This window comes from Macaca fascicularis, chromosome 5 (assembly GCF_037993035.2).
Source record: "Macaca fascicularis isolate 582-1 chromosome 5, T2T-MFA8v1.1".
NCBI lineage: Eukaryota > Metazoa > Chordata > Mammalia > Primates > Cercopithecidae > Macaca > Macaca fascicularis.
In genome coordinates, this window is record NC_088379.1 from 126,760,840 (window position 1) to 126,779,357 (window position 18,518).

The following is an 18,518-nucleotide window of genomic DNA, read 5'->3' on the forward strand; positions in this document are numbered from 1 at the left end:
CTTGTTACATGCCTTTTCATCTAAGTCCTGTTTTTGTATACTTACTTAGGGACTTTATGATAACCCAGCAAAGCCTGAAATGATCGTTCATGTGTCAGAGGAATACAAATCTTTGAATTTAGAACTTTATAAAGGTGTATTGGAAGATATTCTTCATAAAGCTTCCTGTTACACATTACTTTATCATATATACACACTGCTTTTAATAACCAAAATATCTTCATGTTTCAAAAAAAGTTAGTGATATCATTAGATCCTTAGAGTCAGAAGGCTTTACTAATACTGAGCCATAAATGTTTATCTTACGCTAAATGGAGGCTTACAGAATTTACTTGACTGGTAAATGTTTTTGCATTCCCTCAAAACTCCTGCTTACGTATCATCTAAACTGAGAAACAAACAGCTAAAAGGAAAGCTAGCCTGGTTTACAATCTCACATGTCTTATTATAAATGCACAAAAGCACAGTCACCAAAAAGGAGGAAAGTTTCTTTTCCACCTTAGCCTCCGATTGTTGCATATGCCAACAATAACCTAATACTAGTCAAATTTTAAAAGATGACAACAGAGAGACAGCCATGGTGAAGAACTTCCCCAGGACATAGTGTCAAAGATCAGTTCAGTGGCCTTCTCTCTGTAGTGGCACTAAATTAGGCTTCCTGAAAAAGTGGCACTCATGGATCCAGGAGATCGCGACAAAGACTCTCCCTTTGGCCACACTTTGAAAGGCTCCCTTGAGCCCTCTTCTCAACTCATCCTTGTCGCTGGGCCTCCTTTGCCTGCCTAGCAAGAAGCTTGCTAAGTCAGTTTAAGGAGGATACCCCTACTTTTGGAATCGGATCACCCTCTGCTATAAAGTGAATATCTGTGTCCCCTCAAAATTCATATGTTGAAACCCTACCCCACCACATGATGGTAAATAGGAGGTAGAGCTTTTGCGAGATAATTAGAATTAGATGAAGTCACAAAAGCAGGGCCCCCAAAATGAGATCAGCATCCGTGTAAGAATCCGGAGAGAGCTTGCTTCTCTCTGCTCTGTCATATGAGGCTACAATAATGTCTAGAAGACAGCCCTCACCACACCCAACATGCTGGCACCCTGAGACTTCCAGTCACCAAAGCTTTGAGAAATGAATTTCTTTCTTTATAAGCCACCCAGTCTATAGTATTCCATTACAGCAGCCCGATGAACTAAGGCAACCTGTATATCTGATCAATTTCTTCATCCCCCTCCCCCCACATCTGATCATCCTGGCCTGCCTTCAGCAAGAATCCTATTAAGTCAGTTTAGAATCCTATTAAGTCCCCCTAACTTGATGTTTCGTCTTAGTAACTTTCCATCCACTGACCTCACTCTGCTTGTTAGCTATAAATCCCCAGCTGTCTTCCCTGTATTCAGAGTTGAACCTAATCTCTCTACATGACTTACATTGTAATATTCTTGACTGAGGCCTTCCTTACCATCAGAATAACTTTTTCTTCAACAGTCATCCTTACTCTAGTTCAAGAAGAGAAAACACACTGTTCTTTCCTCTGAACAGGGTCAGCTATGAGAGAACTTATGAGAAAACCTGACCTCATGAAGCCCCACATGACCTTAACTCCAAAGTCAAGTGGTATGATCATGAGGCCAAAAGAATACAATTCAAGAGAAAAAGAGGTATTTTCAGGTTGATGTCCCAGCCCCAGGTTGTTGAAAGCACCACTGGTAGCAGCTTTCACTCCCTCTGTGCCTCAGCTAAACAAGGGACTGTGGCCAACTAGGAAAAGGGGAAGGGGAGCCTCTCTCCCACTTGTCTCGTGGAGAGGTTATGAAACTAAGCCAGAGCTGTTCACTCCACCAAGAGGGAAATCCACCCACAGCCAGGCTAGTCTCCATTTCCACCCCATCTAAGGAGCACAGACACATAAAGACCAATAGATGCCCTGCCATTCATTCTATATCTTAATCCATATGAAACTGAATGGTTGAATACTGACAACTTCATAAAAGGAGTTATAGTTCAGAAGAAAAATCTGTAAGATTTGAGAAGATGATGCTTCAAAATTAGTCTGGGTTAGGAAAATTCTTTCTCTCAGATCAAGTTACAGCTTCTCTTTAATGAGATCACTTCAAATTGATCAATATCATTGTAAAACTGAAAAAACTCCACAAGTTTTCTTAATGTGAGAACTTAGGACTGAACGCCTCTTGCAGTTCACCTGTCTTTTTACTCATTGACTCACCATCTTTTGAATGCCTCCCACGTCCAAAGTATTATACTAACTACTACTTAAGAGTCAGGATCCCTCAAGTTAAGTATGAAATGACAGGCATATAACTAATCAAGTGCAGCAGAATATGTACACACAGAGGCTGGATTAGGGCAATGTGAGCACATTTGAGAGAACTATATTGGGAAGTGTGAAAAGAGAAAAAATTCAGGAAAAAAATTTCAACGACTCTTGAAAGTTGCCTGTGAATTTGCCAGGCCAATCTGGTACTTTGGATAAAGAGTTAAATATTTCAACAAGCAGTAAGGTTGAAAGAAAAACAAGGGAAAGGTCGCAGTGAAGGGAGGGGAAGGGCATAAAAGCCATGCTAAAATGTGCAGACTTCATCCTGTAGTCAACAGGAAGCCACTGGAGGACACTCAGGCAGGGAAGAACAATGTCAACTCTCCACAGCAATATGCCTCTGGCAGCAGTGGACACGATGGAATGGACTGTGCAAGAGTGACAAGAAGACTGCTTAGAAACTAACAACACAAAGAAGGAAAGGAAGATCTAAACAAAGGCAGGGACAGAAACAGGCCCCGAGTAGACAGGAACTATTTAGGATGATTCTGTTTTTTGGATGAGAAAAAGGATGGCTGGCTTTGCATTTTTCCACAGTAGGCTTGTGAGCTGTCAGCATACGCGGGTAGTAGCTGGAGGAGGCCACCACACAAGACAATATTAATGGGGTGGAAAGAGCCAGAGGAGAAAGAAAGGGAAGGTGACCTACAATCAGAGTGGCAGCTAGTATCTGCTGAGTGCAGCAATGCACCAGGCACCATGCACAGAGCTTCACACAGATCATCTCAGGGAAATCCCATCTTACAGACAAAGAAACATACTGGCTCAGAAAGGTTTTAGCAAATGAGTCACCCAAGTGACCATCAAACAGCAAGTAGCAGAGATGGGACTTGAAGCCACAGGACCTTGACTCCTGGGCTCTTACCCATGAAGCTACACTGCCCTCCCAAAGACAAGAAGAAAATCCAAGGAGGGTGATGGCATAGAAGCTGAAGGAGACAAATGTTCCAAGAGGAAAGAAAGAGGAGGCAGTGTCCAACACCACTGGAAGTCAAGGAAGAGCTAAGACTGAAAGGGTCCACTGGATTTGGTAACTAGGAGGTCTTTGGTGACGTTTAATCGTCTGGCTATAGGACACTCAGGAATGAATTAAGGGAAAGACCATCTCAATAAAACAACAGTTTGCAAACCAGGCCTTTAAAAACACAGTTAAGAAAAAAAAAAAAGGCTTGATCCGGTTTATAGGCTATGAAGAAACTTCTGGAGAGACAGGTTAAAAACAGGGAGAAGTTAGAAACAGAAGAGACATGAGGGATCTGCCTAAAGAAAAAAGGTATCTGACACCAGAGACTGAAGGAAATTGGGTGAAAGATGAATGGAAGAAAAGCATCTAAAAATCTTACCTACTAAGTATGAAGGAACAACTGCTGGTCCTCTTTTTGAGAGCTTTCTAGAAATTGTGAAACACTTTTGCTACATTCCATACAATCAGAGTCACCCACCAAGGATGCCAAAGCCACGTAGCGGTATTAAGAGACCAGATGTGAATCAGAGAAATGAGTCAGAAGGGCAGAACCCTTGTTTGGACATCCTGCCCAAACCCCATCGCTGCCCACACAAAACTGTCTGCAAATGTGACTTCAAATGACTCATTCAAGAGGGCTTCCCCTGTTTCCTGGAGTCCCCACACTTTACCCAGATTAATGCCAACTCTTAAGTAGGCACTGTTCCCTCACCCATTCACCCATCCTCAGTTCATCCTCAATTCCCTTTATCTGCTGCCACCAATGCCTTAGGAAGAGAATTATAATATATTCTTAGATAATACTTGGCCAAAATATACAATTCACTCTTTTAATTCTCACCTTTGAAAATATCCATTCTTTAGGTCTATAATTGTGTTGGCTTTTTTTTCCTCTAAATGAAAAAGTTCTTTACCCGCAAAGACTAGGTATGCCAAAATAAAATGAATAAAACCAACCAAACAACAAGGGAAGGGTTGCTTTTCTAGACACAGAACTTAGACATAAATAACAATTTCAAGTTTAAAGATGAGAAAGTATTCACCTGTCTGGAACATTTTAAATAAAGCTTTCCTGAAGACACAGAAAAGGACTAAACTCTCTTTGTTCTCCAGTTCCATGTAATCAATATTTACTCAAATACCCGCCCCCCACCCCGCCCGCCATGCCGGCATTCCACATAATATTAATTAGGAGCTGGAAATCATGAAGCAAACCACAAGCTGAGCAACTGCTAAGCCGCTATGCAGTGATTTTTAAGGGTGGTTCTACTGAGCCTCAGGTTTCCAAAGACCTTGGAGCCATGCCAAAAAACAGGAAGCTGGGAAGACAATTGCCTCCCAACTCCATGTATGTACACCAGGGCCCTACCTTATGTATGTACTAGGGGCCCGTTAATATTTCCTGCAATAATAGTTCCCACTAATGAGAAAATAAATTGTTTATCACTGTACTATGAAAAAAATAAGAGCATAAAAGAGGGAAATGTCAGTGTGACCTGATTATGCTTTGAGCTGCAAAGTAAAATAAGTATCAGGGAAAAAATTAGGATCTCCAAGAAGACTGAGGAGTACAAACACATCAGAGGTCAGAGACATGCTCTCAACCCCCAATCCTAACCCTTGCTCTAATCCCAACTCAGAAAAAGTGAATGTTACACTTCAAAGCGTTAAACTCGAACTGGTCTATTGCTTACTTTTGTGTAATTTCCTTTCCTTTTCATGCTCCTTCTTACTTGTTTTTGCTTCTTTCCATTTGTCTAACCATCCTACTACCTCTGACCTGTTTCTTAAAACCAAATGCAAGGGAGAAAAAAACATCACTGGAGAACAGACTAAGTTGTTTGCATCGTGGTAGAAAAGAAGGTTTTGATAACACAGTAAAGCTTTGTAAAATGATTTAAATTTTTGTTGTGTATTTCTTTAATGCTCTGTGTTTAATGTTGTGTCTCTTTACCAGTGTAAGAATGACTTCCCTTGGCAAACACCAATAAAATGGAAAGTTAAATTGTGTGCTCCTACAAGTTGCCCAAGAATAACTCCAGTGATGTCTTGAGTGAGTTAAAGTGAGCAGGTGGCACTGGCCACACTGAGTTCACACTGGAGGTCAGAGGAGAGTGTGCTATTTTGCCAAACCGTTCCATTGGGCATTCCATGAATAACATTTGAAAAGTTCTATCAATAACCAATTCATTCACACTGGCACTTCAGAAACAATCACGGGTATAGATTTCTCATATTAGAGAAGAGTGTATACAGATTCACAATTTCATTTCCTTTTGTATCTAAATAACGGGCACAAATCTAATAAACATGGCTGATCCTAGACAAAGGTAGGAAATAAATCAGCTTCAAATCTCTTTTAGTGGAAGAGATAAATAATATATGAACAAATGGATCTGGCCAGATGCTGTGGCTCACGCCTATAATCCCAGCACTTTGGGAGACCAGGGCACGTAAGGTCAGGAGTTTGAGACCAGCCTGGGCAACTTAGCATAAACCCCGTCTCTACAAAAAATACAAAAATTAGCCGGGCACCGCCATACCCCATTATGGTCCCAGCTACTCATTCAGGAGGCTGAGGTGGGAGGATCACTTGAACACTGGAGGCAGAGGTTGCAGTGAGCCCAGACAGTGGCACTGCACTCCAGCCTGGGTGACAGGTTGAGACTCCGTCTCAAACCAAAACAAAACAAAAAACAAACAGAACCTACGGAAATAAAAGAGGATTTAGAGGACTCAGAGATCATATATACCTTACTATTTACTAGATAGTGCCATCTAAGTGTTTTCTAAGAAACTCAAATTCAACATATCCTCTACTGTTTCTTCCCTGCCTCAAACGTGCATTTTTTTTCCAAAAAAAAAAAAAACCACCAACACACAATCAACCATGGTCAAGCAAGCCAGTCCTGTGACCCTTTATCAGTTAACAACCACCCCACTCAAGTACCAAATTTGCCCACCCTCCCCGACAGGCCCCTCCTATCTAAAACCTGAGACACTGCCTACTTTAAGCCTTTGAGGTCTCACTGGGATTACCACAACAGAGCCTATGTGGTTTTCCAATACTCAGCTTCCCTCTCCCCTCTCTCAACCCCCACTCCACCACCCTGCCTTTGCATCTTCCAGAAATGCACCCATCACACTGGCCCCAGGGTGAGCTTTGTTCAATATAAATCTGACAGTGGCACACCTCAACCTGCAACTCTTTGATAGCTCTCTATTACCTATAAAATGGTTCATAATCTTTAGTGCTGGCTCCTGTCGACCTATCTGGCATTCTTTTCCAAGACAGGGCTTAATTTCCCCACCTCACTGCAGTTTCATTCCATCATGCTAAACTCTTTCATACCCCTAAGTATTTATTTGCTGTTGTTGCCTCTCAGTATAATGGCTTCCCTCCTTTGTCCCATACAAAGAATGCCAGCTAAGTAACCTCAATTTCCCCTGCTGTGAAACAAAAATAGTAATACCTATTTCCAAAACTATGTTATGAGGACTAAATAATGCACACACGAGACTTGGCAATGCATCTATTATATCAATAAATCTTAGATCCATTTCCCATTGCGCTCATGTTTAACAATACTTGGCACATAGTCAAAGTGCAAAAGCCTCATACATTCATGAATGTATGCACTGATGAAAAAGAGAACAGTTAAGAACTAGTGTCCGGCCGGGCGTAGTGGCTCATGCTTGTAATCCCAGCACTTCGGGAGGCCGAGGCATACGGATCACTTGAGGTCAGGAGTTCGAGACTAGCCTGCCCAAAAGTGAAACTCTGCCTCTACTAAAAATACAAAAATTAGCCAGGCATGGTGGCACATGCCTGTAATCCCAGCTACTCGGGAGGCTGAGGCAGGAGAATCACTTGAACGCAGGAAGCAGAGGTTGCAGTGAGCTGAGATCATGCCACTGCGCTCCAGCCTGGACAACAAAGCGAGACTCCATCTCGGGGGGGGGGAAAAAAAAAACTAGCGTCCAAAGAAATGAAGCCAGGAGTATAATTTCTTGCAATTAATCAATTGTTTACATATTATGTAAATTACTACACTGAAAGACTGGGTCTAAGAAGTACTTAAAGCAAAGGTCTTAGGAGCCCTAATTTTTAAAAAACAGATGCATTTGTGAAATTTTAGAATAGTATGAAGGATATATGAATAAAACGTATTTCAGGAATGAATCTATGCTGTAAAAGCATTGTTATATTTCTACCATTTTGAACTTCTAAGTCATTAAAAGAAGAAAGCCAGACTGCCTGCCTCTAACTAGCTTGATCACCTATGTAGGCTTTCTAAGGAGAACTGGATATTAGATAAGGAAATTAGGGTTTGCTGAATGCCAGTGAATTGCTCAGTGGCTTGCAAAGCAGCCAAGTAGTTTTGGATCTAGTTCTTTCTCAGTAGCCAAAATGAACTTAAGAGTTAAACAGATAAGGAACTGAGAGAGACCAACAGGAGCAGCACAGGCCATGGACAACAGGTAACCCTGATCTAACATCCCAAGAGTGAACATTAGCTCCAGAGAGACTTGACTTGAAAAATGAATGGCATGAAAAGATGCAATCAATATCTAGTCAGCTCCTCTTGGAATGAGCTTCATCTCAAATTTATTTATTTATGTTTATCCTGCTTGCTTGGCACAGGGCTTTTTAAAATTATAATAATAATTTTAAACCAAACGAAAATATTTCTGCTCAAACCTTGTAACTTAAACATGTATCATAGAGATAATTCTGATGTTCATGAAGTTTCTAATGAACAATTACGTAGCCTAATTTTGCCTTCATGACATTCTTACTGCTCAGATGCTGCACCCAACTTTAATACTAAACTTTTTTTTTCTTTGAGACGTAGTCTTACTCTGTTGCCCAGGCTGGAGTGCAATGGCACGATCTCAGCTCACTGCAACCTCCGCCTCCCGGGTTCAAGTGATTCTTCTGCCTCAGCCTCCTCCCAAGTAGCTGGACTTACAGGTGTGCATCACCATGCCTGGCTAATTTTTGTATTTTTAGAAGAGATGGGGTTTCACCATGTTGGTCAGGCTAGTCTCGAACTCCTGACCTGGTGATCCGCGTGCCTCGGCCTCCCAAAGTGCTGGAATTATAGGCATGAGCCACCGTGCCTGGCCAATACTAAATATTTTAACAAAATGTTTTACTTTCATGATTTCCAAGAATAACTAGTAACAAAACTAGAGCAAAATTTAACACTGTGTATATTTTTTAAAACATTACTTGTAAGTTTTATGATGAGTAAAAACTGTAGTTTTGATAGAAACAGTCTTGGTGTTATACTGTCATAGGGCTCAGGTACATAATCTTATATGCAAACCACCATTCTAGGTTTTGTATACACATGACCTTTATGATACTAATCATTCTTTGAAATTATTAAAATTAATGTCCACAACTGGAAAATATGTTCACTTACACTATTTGGGTAAACAGTCTACATGATGAAAAGGAATTGATGGACCCTCAGACATCACGGGGGAACTTACAAGAGATTCAAGAAACTGCCAAATGAGCAAAGATAGAGGGAATTATTATTCCGTGCTTGTTAAATCTTCATGTACATCACCACACCAGCATATCAAGATAGGAAAAATATCCCTCAGGAAAGGAAAATTAATTCCACATAAAAGTATCCTTTCTATGGAGAAGAACCTAAACCAAACTTTCCACTTGAAGTAATATGAGAACTGTTTTACTGTAACATTTAAGTGCAAAGAGGAGGTAAGAATGGGGTCACTGTATAAGTTTACTAAAGTAACCAACTCATCTTAATCCTCCCATTTTCACTTGGAAAGGACCAAGAAACCTTATTCAATTTTGGTAAGTCAATCTGATAAAAAGTGAACTATAAATAAGAGAGAACATTGTTTTAGCAGTTAAAACACTTGTTTAAAAAAAACCATCTGGACTCTGACAAGCCAGTTAGATTAACAAGATCTGTGAAATCAATTTGGAGTTTTTAAGCCCTGATATCTTATTCACAAAAGACTGTATAACATGGTCAATATTTAAAGACCTTAAACTATCTTCTCTTTCCTACATTTTTGATAAACATTAATAACAGTAAAGAAGCCAGGCGCAGTGACTCAGGACTGTAATCCCGCCGAGGCGGGAGGATCACTTGAGGCAAGGAGTTTGAGACCAGCCTGGCCAACATGGTGAAACTCCGTCTCTACTAAAAATACAAAAATTAGCCGGGCGTGGCGGGGCGCCTGTAATCCCAGCTACTTGGGAGGCTGAGACACGAGAATTGCTTGAACCCTGAAGGCAGAGGTTGTAGTAAGCGAGATCACTAAATCACTGGACTCCAGCCTGGGCGACAGAGTGAGAGTCCCTCTCAAAAAAAAAAAAAACAGTAAAGAAAGCCTGCAGTAGATTATCAATTTCTGAAACAGTCCCAAGTCCCAAGGCAAATTCAATTGAGAATTCGTTCCACGAGTTCACTGCTTAAGAAAAACAGCGCTTGTGTTTAATCTTTTGCATTAAAAAAGAAAAAAAAATCAGAGCCCACAACCTACAGTTTATTTTAGTAAAACTGGGCTGAGCAACTGGAAAAAGCCAATGCTCCATCATAGTATTAAAATACAGAAAACTTTGCGGAAAAAAAATAAAGGAAGTCAAGGAGGGAGGGAGAATGCGTTCGCCTCACATGACCACGATGAGCTGTTCTTGCTCTGGTTCTAATTTGAGCGACTCTCTGGATTTTGAGGAAGGCCCACTTTTACACATTCACTCATGAAAAGGGAGTGCACACAAATCCGGCCACGTCACCAGCTGCTGCGCGCGAAGGCAGCTTGGCGGCGTCGGTGCTGGTTCCGGAGGGCGCTCAGCGAGGAGAACCGGGACACAGGAAAGGGGGCGGGGAAGCAAAGAGGGAACAAGAAAGGTGGAAGCGATGTCCCCAAAGCAGGTTCCGTTTCCTCCTAAACTTTTTGGCCTTCAGACAAATCCTAAAAGTCCCTCGTCGCAGCATACAAAGTTGTGGGTAAATCCAGCGCGGTAGGGGGCTCACGGCCTTACCTGTGCCATGGCGACGAGTCAGGCCAGGGGAAGGTGAAGCAGGACTGCAAAACAGAAGAGACCTCGAGCTTAGCGCGCCACTCGCAACTTGCGCCCTCCCCAAGCGCAGGTCCGCGGGGAGGCGCTAAGACAGCCCTGAGGGCCCCGCCACGGGGCCGACCCGCCCTCTCGCAGCTACCAGGACAGCTCTCGGCCGAACATCCGCGCGAACCCAGTGCCCTGCGACCCCGCTCCCCTCTCCAGAGGGAGCCCCCTCCCCGTGCTGCGGCCACTCACCCAGACTGTGGGACCCAAGTGCCCCGAACCACCGGGAAAGCGGCGGAGCGCCAGGCGACGGTACGCGGGGCAACGCCGGGATGAGGACGCCGAAGGATCCGGCAGCTGCACCGAGACTGATCCAAGCAACGGAAACGCCAGCGGCCCCGCCCCGGCCCTGCCCCGCTTGGCCCGGCCCACCCCCGCCAGGGACTCAACCGCAGGCAGGCCGCGCCAGCCCGGCCCGCCCCTGCCACGGCCTCAGCGCGCCTGCGTGGATCGCGGCTAGTCCCAGTCGGTGGCCAGCGGCGTGGACTGTCCCGCGGCTCTCGCGGGCCTGGGTGGGGCGCGGCCGCAGTGCTGCTGGAACCAAGAAGGGGCGGCCGCTCCCCCGAGGGCCCCGGGGACAGTCTTGTCTTCGCCCCGAGGGAAGGGCGTGGGGAGCTGTCCAGGACTCAGGGTTTTGGAGGTGCTTGAGCCTCCCTGCCTTCTGTGACCGTAGGAATCGTAGCCTCACTTGGGTGCTCGACAGAGCAGTGCATGGGCGTCTTTTTGGAGGCGAGACAAAATCATCGCAGCTAAGGGCAGCGCGCCTTTGTAAATGGGATAGAAAAAACCTGAAGGGAGGGCCGTTTCCCCAGTTGTTTTTGTTTCTGTTTTGTTTTGTTGTTTTTGTTTTGTTATGTTTTGTTTTGTTTTTTGAGACAGAGCCTCACTCTGTCGCCAGGCGAGAGTGCAGTGGCGCGATCTCGGCTCACTGCAACCTCTGCCTCCCGGGTTCAAGTAATTCTTGTGCCTCAGCCTCCTGAGTAGCTGGGATTACAGGCGTCCGCCACCACGCGCAGCTAATTTTTGTATTTTTAGTAGAAACGAGGTTTCACCATGTTGGTCAGGCTGGTCTGGAACCCCTGACATTGTGATCCACCCGCCTCGGCCTCCCAAAGTGCTGGGATTACAGGCGTGAGCCACCGCGCCCGGCCTGTTTTGTTGTTGTTGTTATTGTTGTTGTTGTTTTGTTGTTTTTAATGCATATGATTGCTTCCTAGATGGCCCTCTCTTAAATGTACAGCCTTCTAGTAGCATATGTGGGGTATTTCAAAGCCTCTGCTTCAAATCAGTTTCTGTTTTCAAAACTAGCCTAGAACTTTAATATGACTTAAATTTAAGCCATGCCTCATATTGGTTCAACATAAAATATATGAGCATATGAGAGAGACGGGGAGGGAGGGAGAATCTACAGCGTATTGTACTAGCATGGTGCTGTGTTCTGTGAAAGGGCTTTATATGCAAAGGAGCCCCCAAATGCGAAGAAGCCAAGAAACCAAAGAACAAGGCAGACAAATCCAGTCTGTCGGTAATAGGTGTGTTATTGGAGGATATCATAGACAGAAGCGTGACCTTGGGCGGCAGCAAGCAGATAAATTTCTGCACTGTTACTCCCCCAACCCTGGCCTTATATATCGTAAAGAGAGAGTATACTGCTCTGCAAGACAATTAAAGGCAGCCCTCCAGATCAGGTGAGAATGCCTTATGCGTTATAGCCTACAATGTGGGCAATAGCATCAAGGTTGACATGTTCTTATGCTAAGGACAGTAAAAAAAAAAAAAAAAATCCTAGGAATCAACAGGTATTCATGGGACTGGGGTTATTAAAGGTCAACACGGCGGATTAGCGTCCAGGGTATAATCACTTTTGTCTCCACATGCTGGAAAAGGAAAAGTAGAAGACACAGTGACCTTCTCAGACTTACTGCTATGGGGAGGGAAAGTGCCAGGGCAGAGGTGAAAATAGGACAAGTTTGCGACACTAGATGCAGTGTTTTAGACATATGCTGGAATGGGAAGTGCAAAGTGCTTCTCAACGTGGAGGTTAAGGGTAAGAGATAGGGATCTAGTCTTCTTTGAGAATGAGGAAGAATAAATTAAATGGACAGCAAATGTGGTTCTTTGTATAGAACTTCTCATTCGCTTTCACGTGTGAACCACATGCTTATTCCAGCCCTGACAAAGTCACAAAAGAGTGGTTGTTCTCTGGAAAAGGAGGCAAAATTGCAAAATTTGTGGAGCTTGCCAACCCCATCACCCCCACCCCAGTGGCAGCTTGCCTTTCCTCTGGGAGCCTCCTCTCCACCAGCCCAGCTGTCTACTCAGCCTCAGGCTGTCCCCAAGTCAGCACCTCCCCCGGGCTTTCTTTACAGGTATTAATATATCTGAAGGCAGCCCTTTTCTGAGCATCTGTCTCTATTGCTCCAGCTTTTCTACTCTCTCTCTGCCCTGCACCAACAGCAGGACCTTTAATCTTGCCTAGAGCATTCTTTTTTCTCACCCACATCCACTTGAACTCAGTTTGCTTCTCTCACTTTCTGCTCTCAACATTAGTGGAATTAAACAGGACCCCAGAGATGCTATATTTAACAATCATTGGTTTTACAGGGACATGAGACTCGTCATGGGTTAGCGACTTGCTCTATGTCCTGCAGCTAAATACTGACAGAATCGATGAGTTATTGGACCCAGAGTCTTGATGTACTCCAGTTAGCATTTCTTTCACTTCCAGTAATATCAGTTTATTCAACTCCCACTCTGGACCAGGCACAGATCTAGGTGCTGGGGAAAACGCGGTAAGTGAAACAAAGGCCCTGCCCTCATGGGTCACACATTCTGGTGAAGGAAACAAACAATAAACAAATATCTAATATGTCCTGTGTGATGTGTAGTATAAATAAACTAAAATGCTAGGCAATGGAAATGAAGGGAACACTATTTTGCAAAGGTGATATGAAGCCATTTCTGAAAAGCCTTGGACAGAAACCTAAATTGATACAATTTAATTGTATTTGACAACTATACACTGAGCACCTGTGGAAAGGCCATACCTAAGAATTTGCACCTTAATATTATAGATAAAGCATGTATACAAACACTACAATGAGAGACTGTAAATCATGAAAGAAATGCATAGAATGCAATCAAAATGCAATTAGTTTCAGAGGAAAGAGCTAATATTTTGTCAAATGGTTGACATGGCATTTTAATTAGGTTTTGAGCGAGGATATTTTATCAAACTATGAAGGGGAGAAAGGGTAGTCTGGTTAAGTGAACTGCAAAACCAAAAGAAGGAGCGTATCTCTTTGTGACTGTGATTTGAACTGTCTAAAATGTCTGGAGTGGAAGGTACATAAAGAGAGATTGCCACATAAAGATTCTGCTTTGAATCATGTATTTAATTGATGGATTTTGAACAACTGATGTTCTTAACTACTGAGTGATAGAAATGATAGGCACTCAGGAAATCTCTTTCACTACCTCTTGTCAGCCTAATAAACAGAGAGGGAGACTTTCTAAAACAAAATGATATTTATTTGGGAATGGGCATTGCAATAGGAATGTGTGTGCCATATTAAACTATTTTGTGTATTCAGGGAGGTAAAAGAAGACAAAGGTTTTTCAAGGAAGAAGGAGGATTACATCATTGTTTTGAGATAATTATCCTCGGCTACAGTAACCAATAACTAGAGTGGCACCAGTCTCATGTTGTACAGGCAGTTGCTGGGCAGATGTCTCTGCAGAAGTTCTGTGTGTGTGTGTGTGTACGCACACATGTGTGTGTGTGGTTGCAATGGCCTTTGTCCAAAGTTATGCTTTTTGCAGTATTTTTCAATAGTTCTTGTTATCAGGCATTTATGTATTAGAACCCTACCTTCATGGCCTTCCCCAGCCATTTGTCAGGAATCTGTCTTGTTTTTTAACACAGGCGACTCCATTTTAATAAGGACAGCTTTCACAATCTTAAAAACAAGTGTCCGTCATTCATTCCCCAATGTCCTTTATCAGTGTCCAAATGTCATGTTTAGAATCTCTGCCAGATTCACCAGTTAACTCTTTCATCTTTCTAATTGAACTTTCTCTTCTTATACATTTAAAATTAAAGTCCTTCTTTCTCAGTGTATTGTCTTTGTGTTGTGTTCATTATAAGTACTACATAATAATTTTGGCGAGTTTGTTGTACTATTCTTGGATATAAATAATGAGTTTCAGCTGTTTTCTATGAGACACTCAGGTCACATCAGTTTTCTTTTTATTAGAGAAATATACCAAATGCCAGAGAACTGATTTACAAACACACTCTTGAAACTCTATTTATTTGTTAACTCAGGACTTTCCCTATTTCTCTCAATTATTTGGATCATTCAGAACTAGCCAATTTATTCTAAATAAGTTGCTGAGCTTCTTTGTGTTTTAGTTTCTACATCTCTCAACTCTAATATTTTGATCATATATTCATGGCCCTACTGTTTCCCTTGATTATACTGACACATAAAGAGGAGAAAATGAGTTACAGGCTTTTTATAAATAAGTACAAAACAACTCTTCTTTAATTTTAGAAGAGTTGGAATCTTGTTTTTTAGAAAATTATAAAATCTTCAACCAGTCTACTTTAAAAACTGATTTTGTTTAATAAATATATCTGTTGCAAATTATGGCAAGTTAAAGAAGAAAAGATGGCAGGAGAATGAATTGCATGAAGCAGAAGAAACGAGAGAGAGTGGCTGAGGAGTAAGGTAGGGGCGAGATACAAAGGGAAAGGAGGAACATCATGTCTTCCAGACAAGATCTGGAAAAAGCACACTCTGTGAAGACAGAGGCAGTTGAGTTCAAATCCCTACTCTGCCTGCATACCAGCGATGTGACTTGGACAAATTATGTGATTTCTCTGATCCTTGGCTTCCTTATCTAGAGTGGAGGCTAGTTTCAAATAAGCTAATTGTGAAACAGCCTAACAAACTGTGAAAAAGGGTTGGTTCCATTCCCCTAGGCTCTTTTTTCTTTCAGAAACCCTCACCATCATTCTCAGCTCCTATTCTGATGATTAAGGACCCACCTTCATATTAAAAGCAGAAATAACCTCCTCTGGACCCACTGCTCCACTGCAGCAGGTCTATCCTATTGCCAGCCAGTGTCTCAGAGATGGCAGGTCCAACTCTTGGGGGCCAACCTGATGCTTCCTGGTGCCATTCCCCCTCTGCCCACCTATTCTTCCTTATCCAGAGTCTACCATCAGTGGCCCCTATCAACATACAACTAGCTAGACCCCCACCCTCTACCCTTCTCTCCACATGCAGGGGCTCTGATCCCCATCTGCTGGTGCCAAGAACTGTAAAACCATCACCTGGAATTTAACGCAAGCCACCTATCTGGCCTCAACTCATTCATGTCTTAATGTCCCAGGGTGAGAATAGAGGTGAGGCTGCCTTCCTCAGTAGATTCTGCCAAGTCTTTTTCCAAGAGCACCTCTACATCCCAGCAGTGATACTGGAATGTAGCTTTATTTTAGTGGCTCCCCATTCTTGCTCTTTAGATTTAAAGTGGTTGTAGTGTCCCTGGAGAAAATAGCTCTCTTAGTCTGTTCAGGCTGCCATAACAAAATTGCATGAAGTGAGTAGTTCATAAACATCAGAAATGTATTTATCACAGACTGAAGGCTGGAAAGTCCAAGATCAAGATTGCACAGATTTGGGGTCAGGTGAGGGCTTCCTTCCTCATGACGGCCATCTTTACTGTAACCTCACATGGCAGAAGAGACTAGCTAGCTCTCTGGGGTCTCTTTTTTTAATGGCACTCTTAGTCCCTTTTCTGCTGAAATAAAAATACCACACACTGGGTAATTTATAAAGAACAGAAGTTTATTTGGCTCACAGTTCTAGAGACTGGGAAATCCAAGAACATGGCACCAGCATTTGGTGAGGGCCTTCACTGCTGTGTCATCCTGTGGAAGAAGGAAGAAGGTGGAAGGGAAACCAAGCACTTGAGACCAAGAGAAAGTGGACCAAATTCATCCTTTTTATCAGGAACTGACTCCCAAGATAACTCACCCACTCCCATTCATGAGGGCAGAACCCTCATGACCTACTTACCTCTTAAAGGCCCACCTCTCAACACTGTTGCATTGAGGATTAAGTTTCTAACACATAGACTTTGGAGGGCACATTCAAACCATAGCAGGCACTAATCTTAATCATGAAGTGGAGTTCCCATGACCTAATCATCTCCCAAAGGCCCTACGCCGAATGCCATCACCTTAGAGGTTAGGATTTCAACATATCCATTTGAGAGGGACACATTCAGACATAGCAACAGGTCCAGGTATCTTTCAGAAACTCATCACGAGCTAACAGTGCTAACTATCCCCTTATAAAGATCCATGAAATTAAAAGCAGACACTCCTTAGGAGATTTTCACTTTTAGATGTCTTTCCATTGTTTTTATTCGAAACATTTGTATTTATCTAGTAAAATGTAAATCAACTTTCCTAGCAAGACACTGGAATGTAGATCTTGGGTAAATAATTAGAATATCACATAGGAATCTTTCACGCAGAATTTTTAAGTGTGATTGAGATTCTCAACACTATTAGTAAAAGAAGCAGTTAAGGCTGGGAACAAGTGGCTCACATCTGTAATCCTAGCACTCTGAGAGGCCTAGGCAGGTGGATCGCTTGAGCTCAGTAATTCGAGACGATCCTGGGCAACATGGCAAAACCCCAACTCTACAAAAAATACAAAAATGAGGGGGGTGTAGTGGCACACACCTGTAGTCCCAGCTAGCTACTTGGGAGGCTGAGGTAGGAGGATCACTTGAACCCAGGAGGTCAAGGCTACAGTGAGCTGAGTTCGTGCCACTGCATTCAAGCATGGGAGACAGTGAGACCCCGTCTCAAAAAATAAAATAAAAGAGAGAGAGAGAAGAAGAAGCAGCAATGAAAATACTAAGCATGCTTATAAAGGACAAGCATCCTGTGTCTCTTATTTTTTTTTTTTTTATTTTTTTTTTTTTTGAGACGGAGTCTCGCTCTGCCGCCCAGGCTGGAGTGCAGTGGCCAGATCTCAGCTCACTGCAGGCTCCGCCTCCCGGGTTCACGCAATTCTCCTGCCTCAGCCTCCCCAGTAGCTGGGACTACAGGCGCCCGCCACCTCGCCTGGCTAGTTTTTTGTATTTTTTTAGTAGAGACGGGGTTTCACCGTGTTAGCCAGGATGGTCTTGATCTCCTGACCTCGTGATCCGCCCGCCTCGGCCTCCCAAAGTGCTGGGATTACAGGCTTGAGCCACCGTGCCCGGCCTGTGTCTCTTATTTATTGCTGAATCCCCAACACCTAGCACAGTGCACATATTAATACATTAACTCATTCATTCAAAACACTTCATGAGCACTAGGCCAGGCATGGTGGCTCACACCTGTAATCCCAGCACTTGGGGAGGCCAAGGCAGGCGGATCACCTGAGGTCAGGAGTTTGAGAGCAGCCTGGCCAACATGCTAAAACCCCATCTCTACTAAAAATACAAAAATTAGCCAGATGTGGTGGTGCATGCCTGTAATCCAAGCTACTCAGGGGCTGAGGCAGGAATCACTTGAACCCAGGAGGCAGAGGTTGTAGTGAGCCAAGATTGTGCCACCACTGCACTCCAGCCTGGGAGACAGAGCGAGACTCCACCTGAAAAACAAAACAAAACAAAACAAAAAAACTAACGAGCACTAAGTAACTGTCAGGCCTCTGAGCCCAAGCCAAGCCATCGCATCCCCTGTAACTTGCACATATAAGCCCAGATGGCCTGAAGTAACTGAAGAATCATGAAAGAAGTGAAAATGCCCTGCCCCGCCTTAACCGATGGCATTCCACCGCAAAAGAAGTGAAAATGGCTGGTCCTTGCCTTAAGTGATGACATTACCTTGTGAAATTCCTTTTCCTGGCTCATCCTGGCTCAAAAGCTCCCCCACTGAGTACCTTGTGACCCCCACTCCTGCCCGCCAGAGAACAACCCCCCTTTGACTGTAATTTTCCTTTACCTACCCAAATCCTATAAAACGGCCCCACCCTTATCTCCCTTCGCTGACTCTCTTTTTGGATTCAGCCTGCCTGCACCCAGATGA

General features: G+C 43.3%; 1 protein-coding gene across 8 annotated transcripts in view; it reads right to left on the reverse strand.

Moving 5' to 3' along the window:
• The window catches only part of ANXA5 (annexin A5), a 29,978-nt gene extending 19,236 nt beyond the window's left edge, over window positions 1-10,742 (reverse strand). For 6 of the 8 annotated variants that reach the window (XR_012435048.1, XR_012435047.1, XR_012435046.1 and 3 more), the window contains exons 1-2: window positions 10,613-10,742; window positions 10,337-10,380 (exon numbers count right to left, since the gene is read on the reverse strand). Coding sequence is in view for 2 of the 8 variants with exons in the window: in XM_045392828.3 (XP_045248763.1) it covers window positions 10,337-10,345 (9 nt within the window). In the remaining 6 variants the exon portion in view is untranslated. Of the gene's footprint in view, window positions 1-8,732; window positions 8,818-10,336; window positions 10,381-10,612 lie in introns of all 8 variants that reach the window. The other 2 variants (XM_074040382.1, XM_065545431.2) reach the window with 1 other exon arrangement.
• Window positions 10,743-18,518: the final 7,776 nt, after the last annotated feature.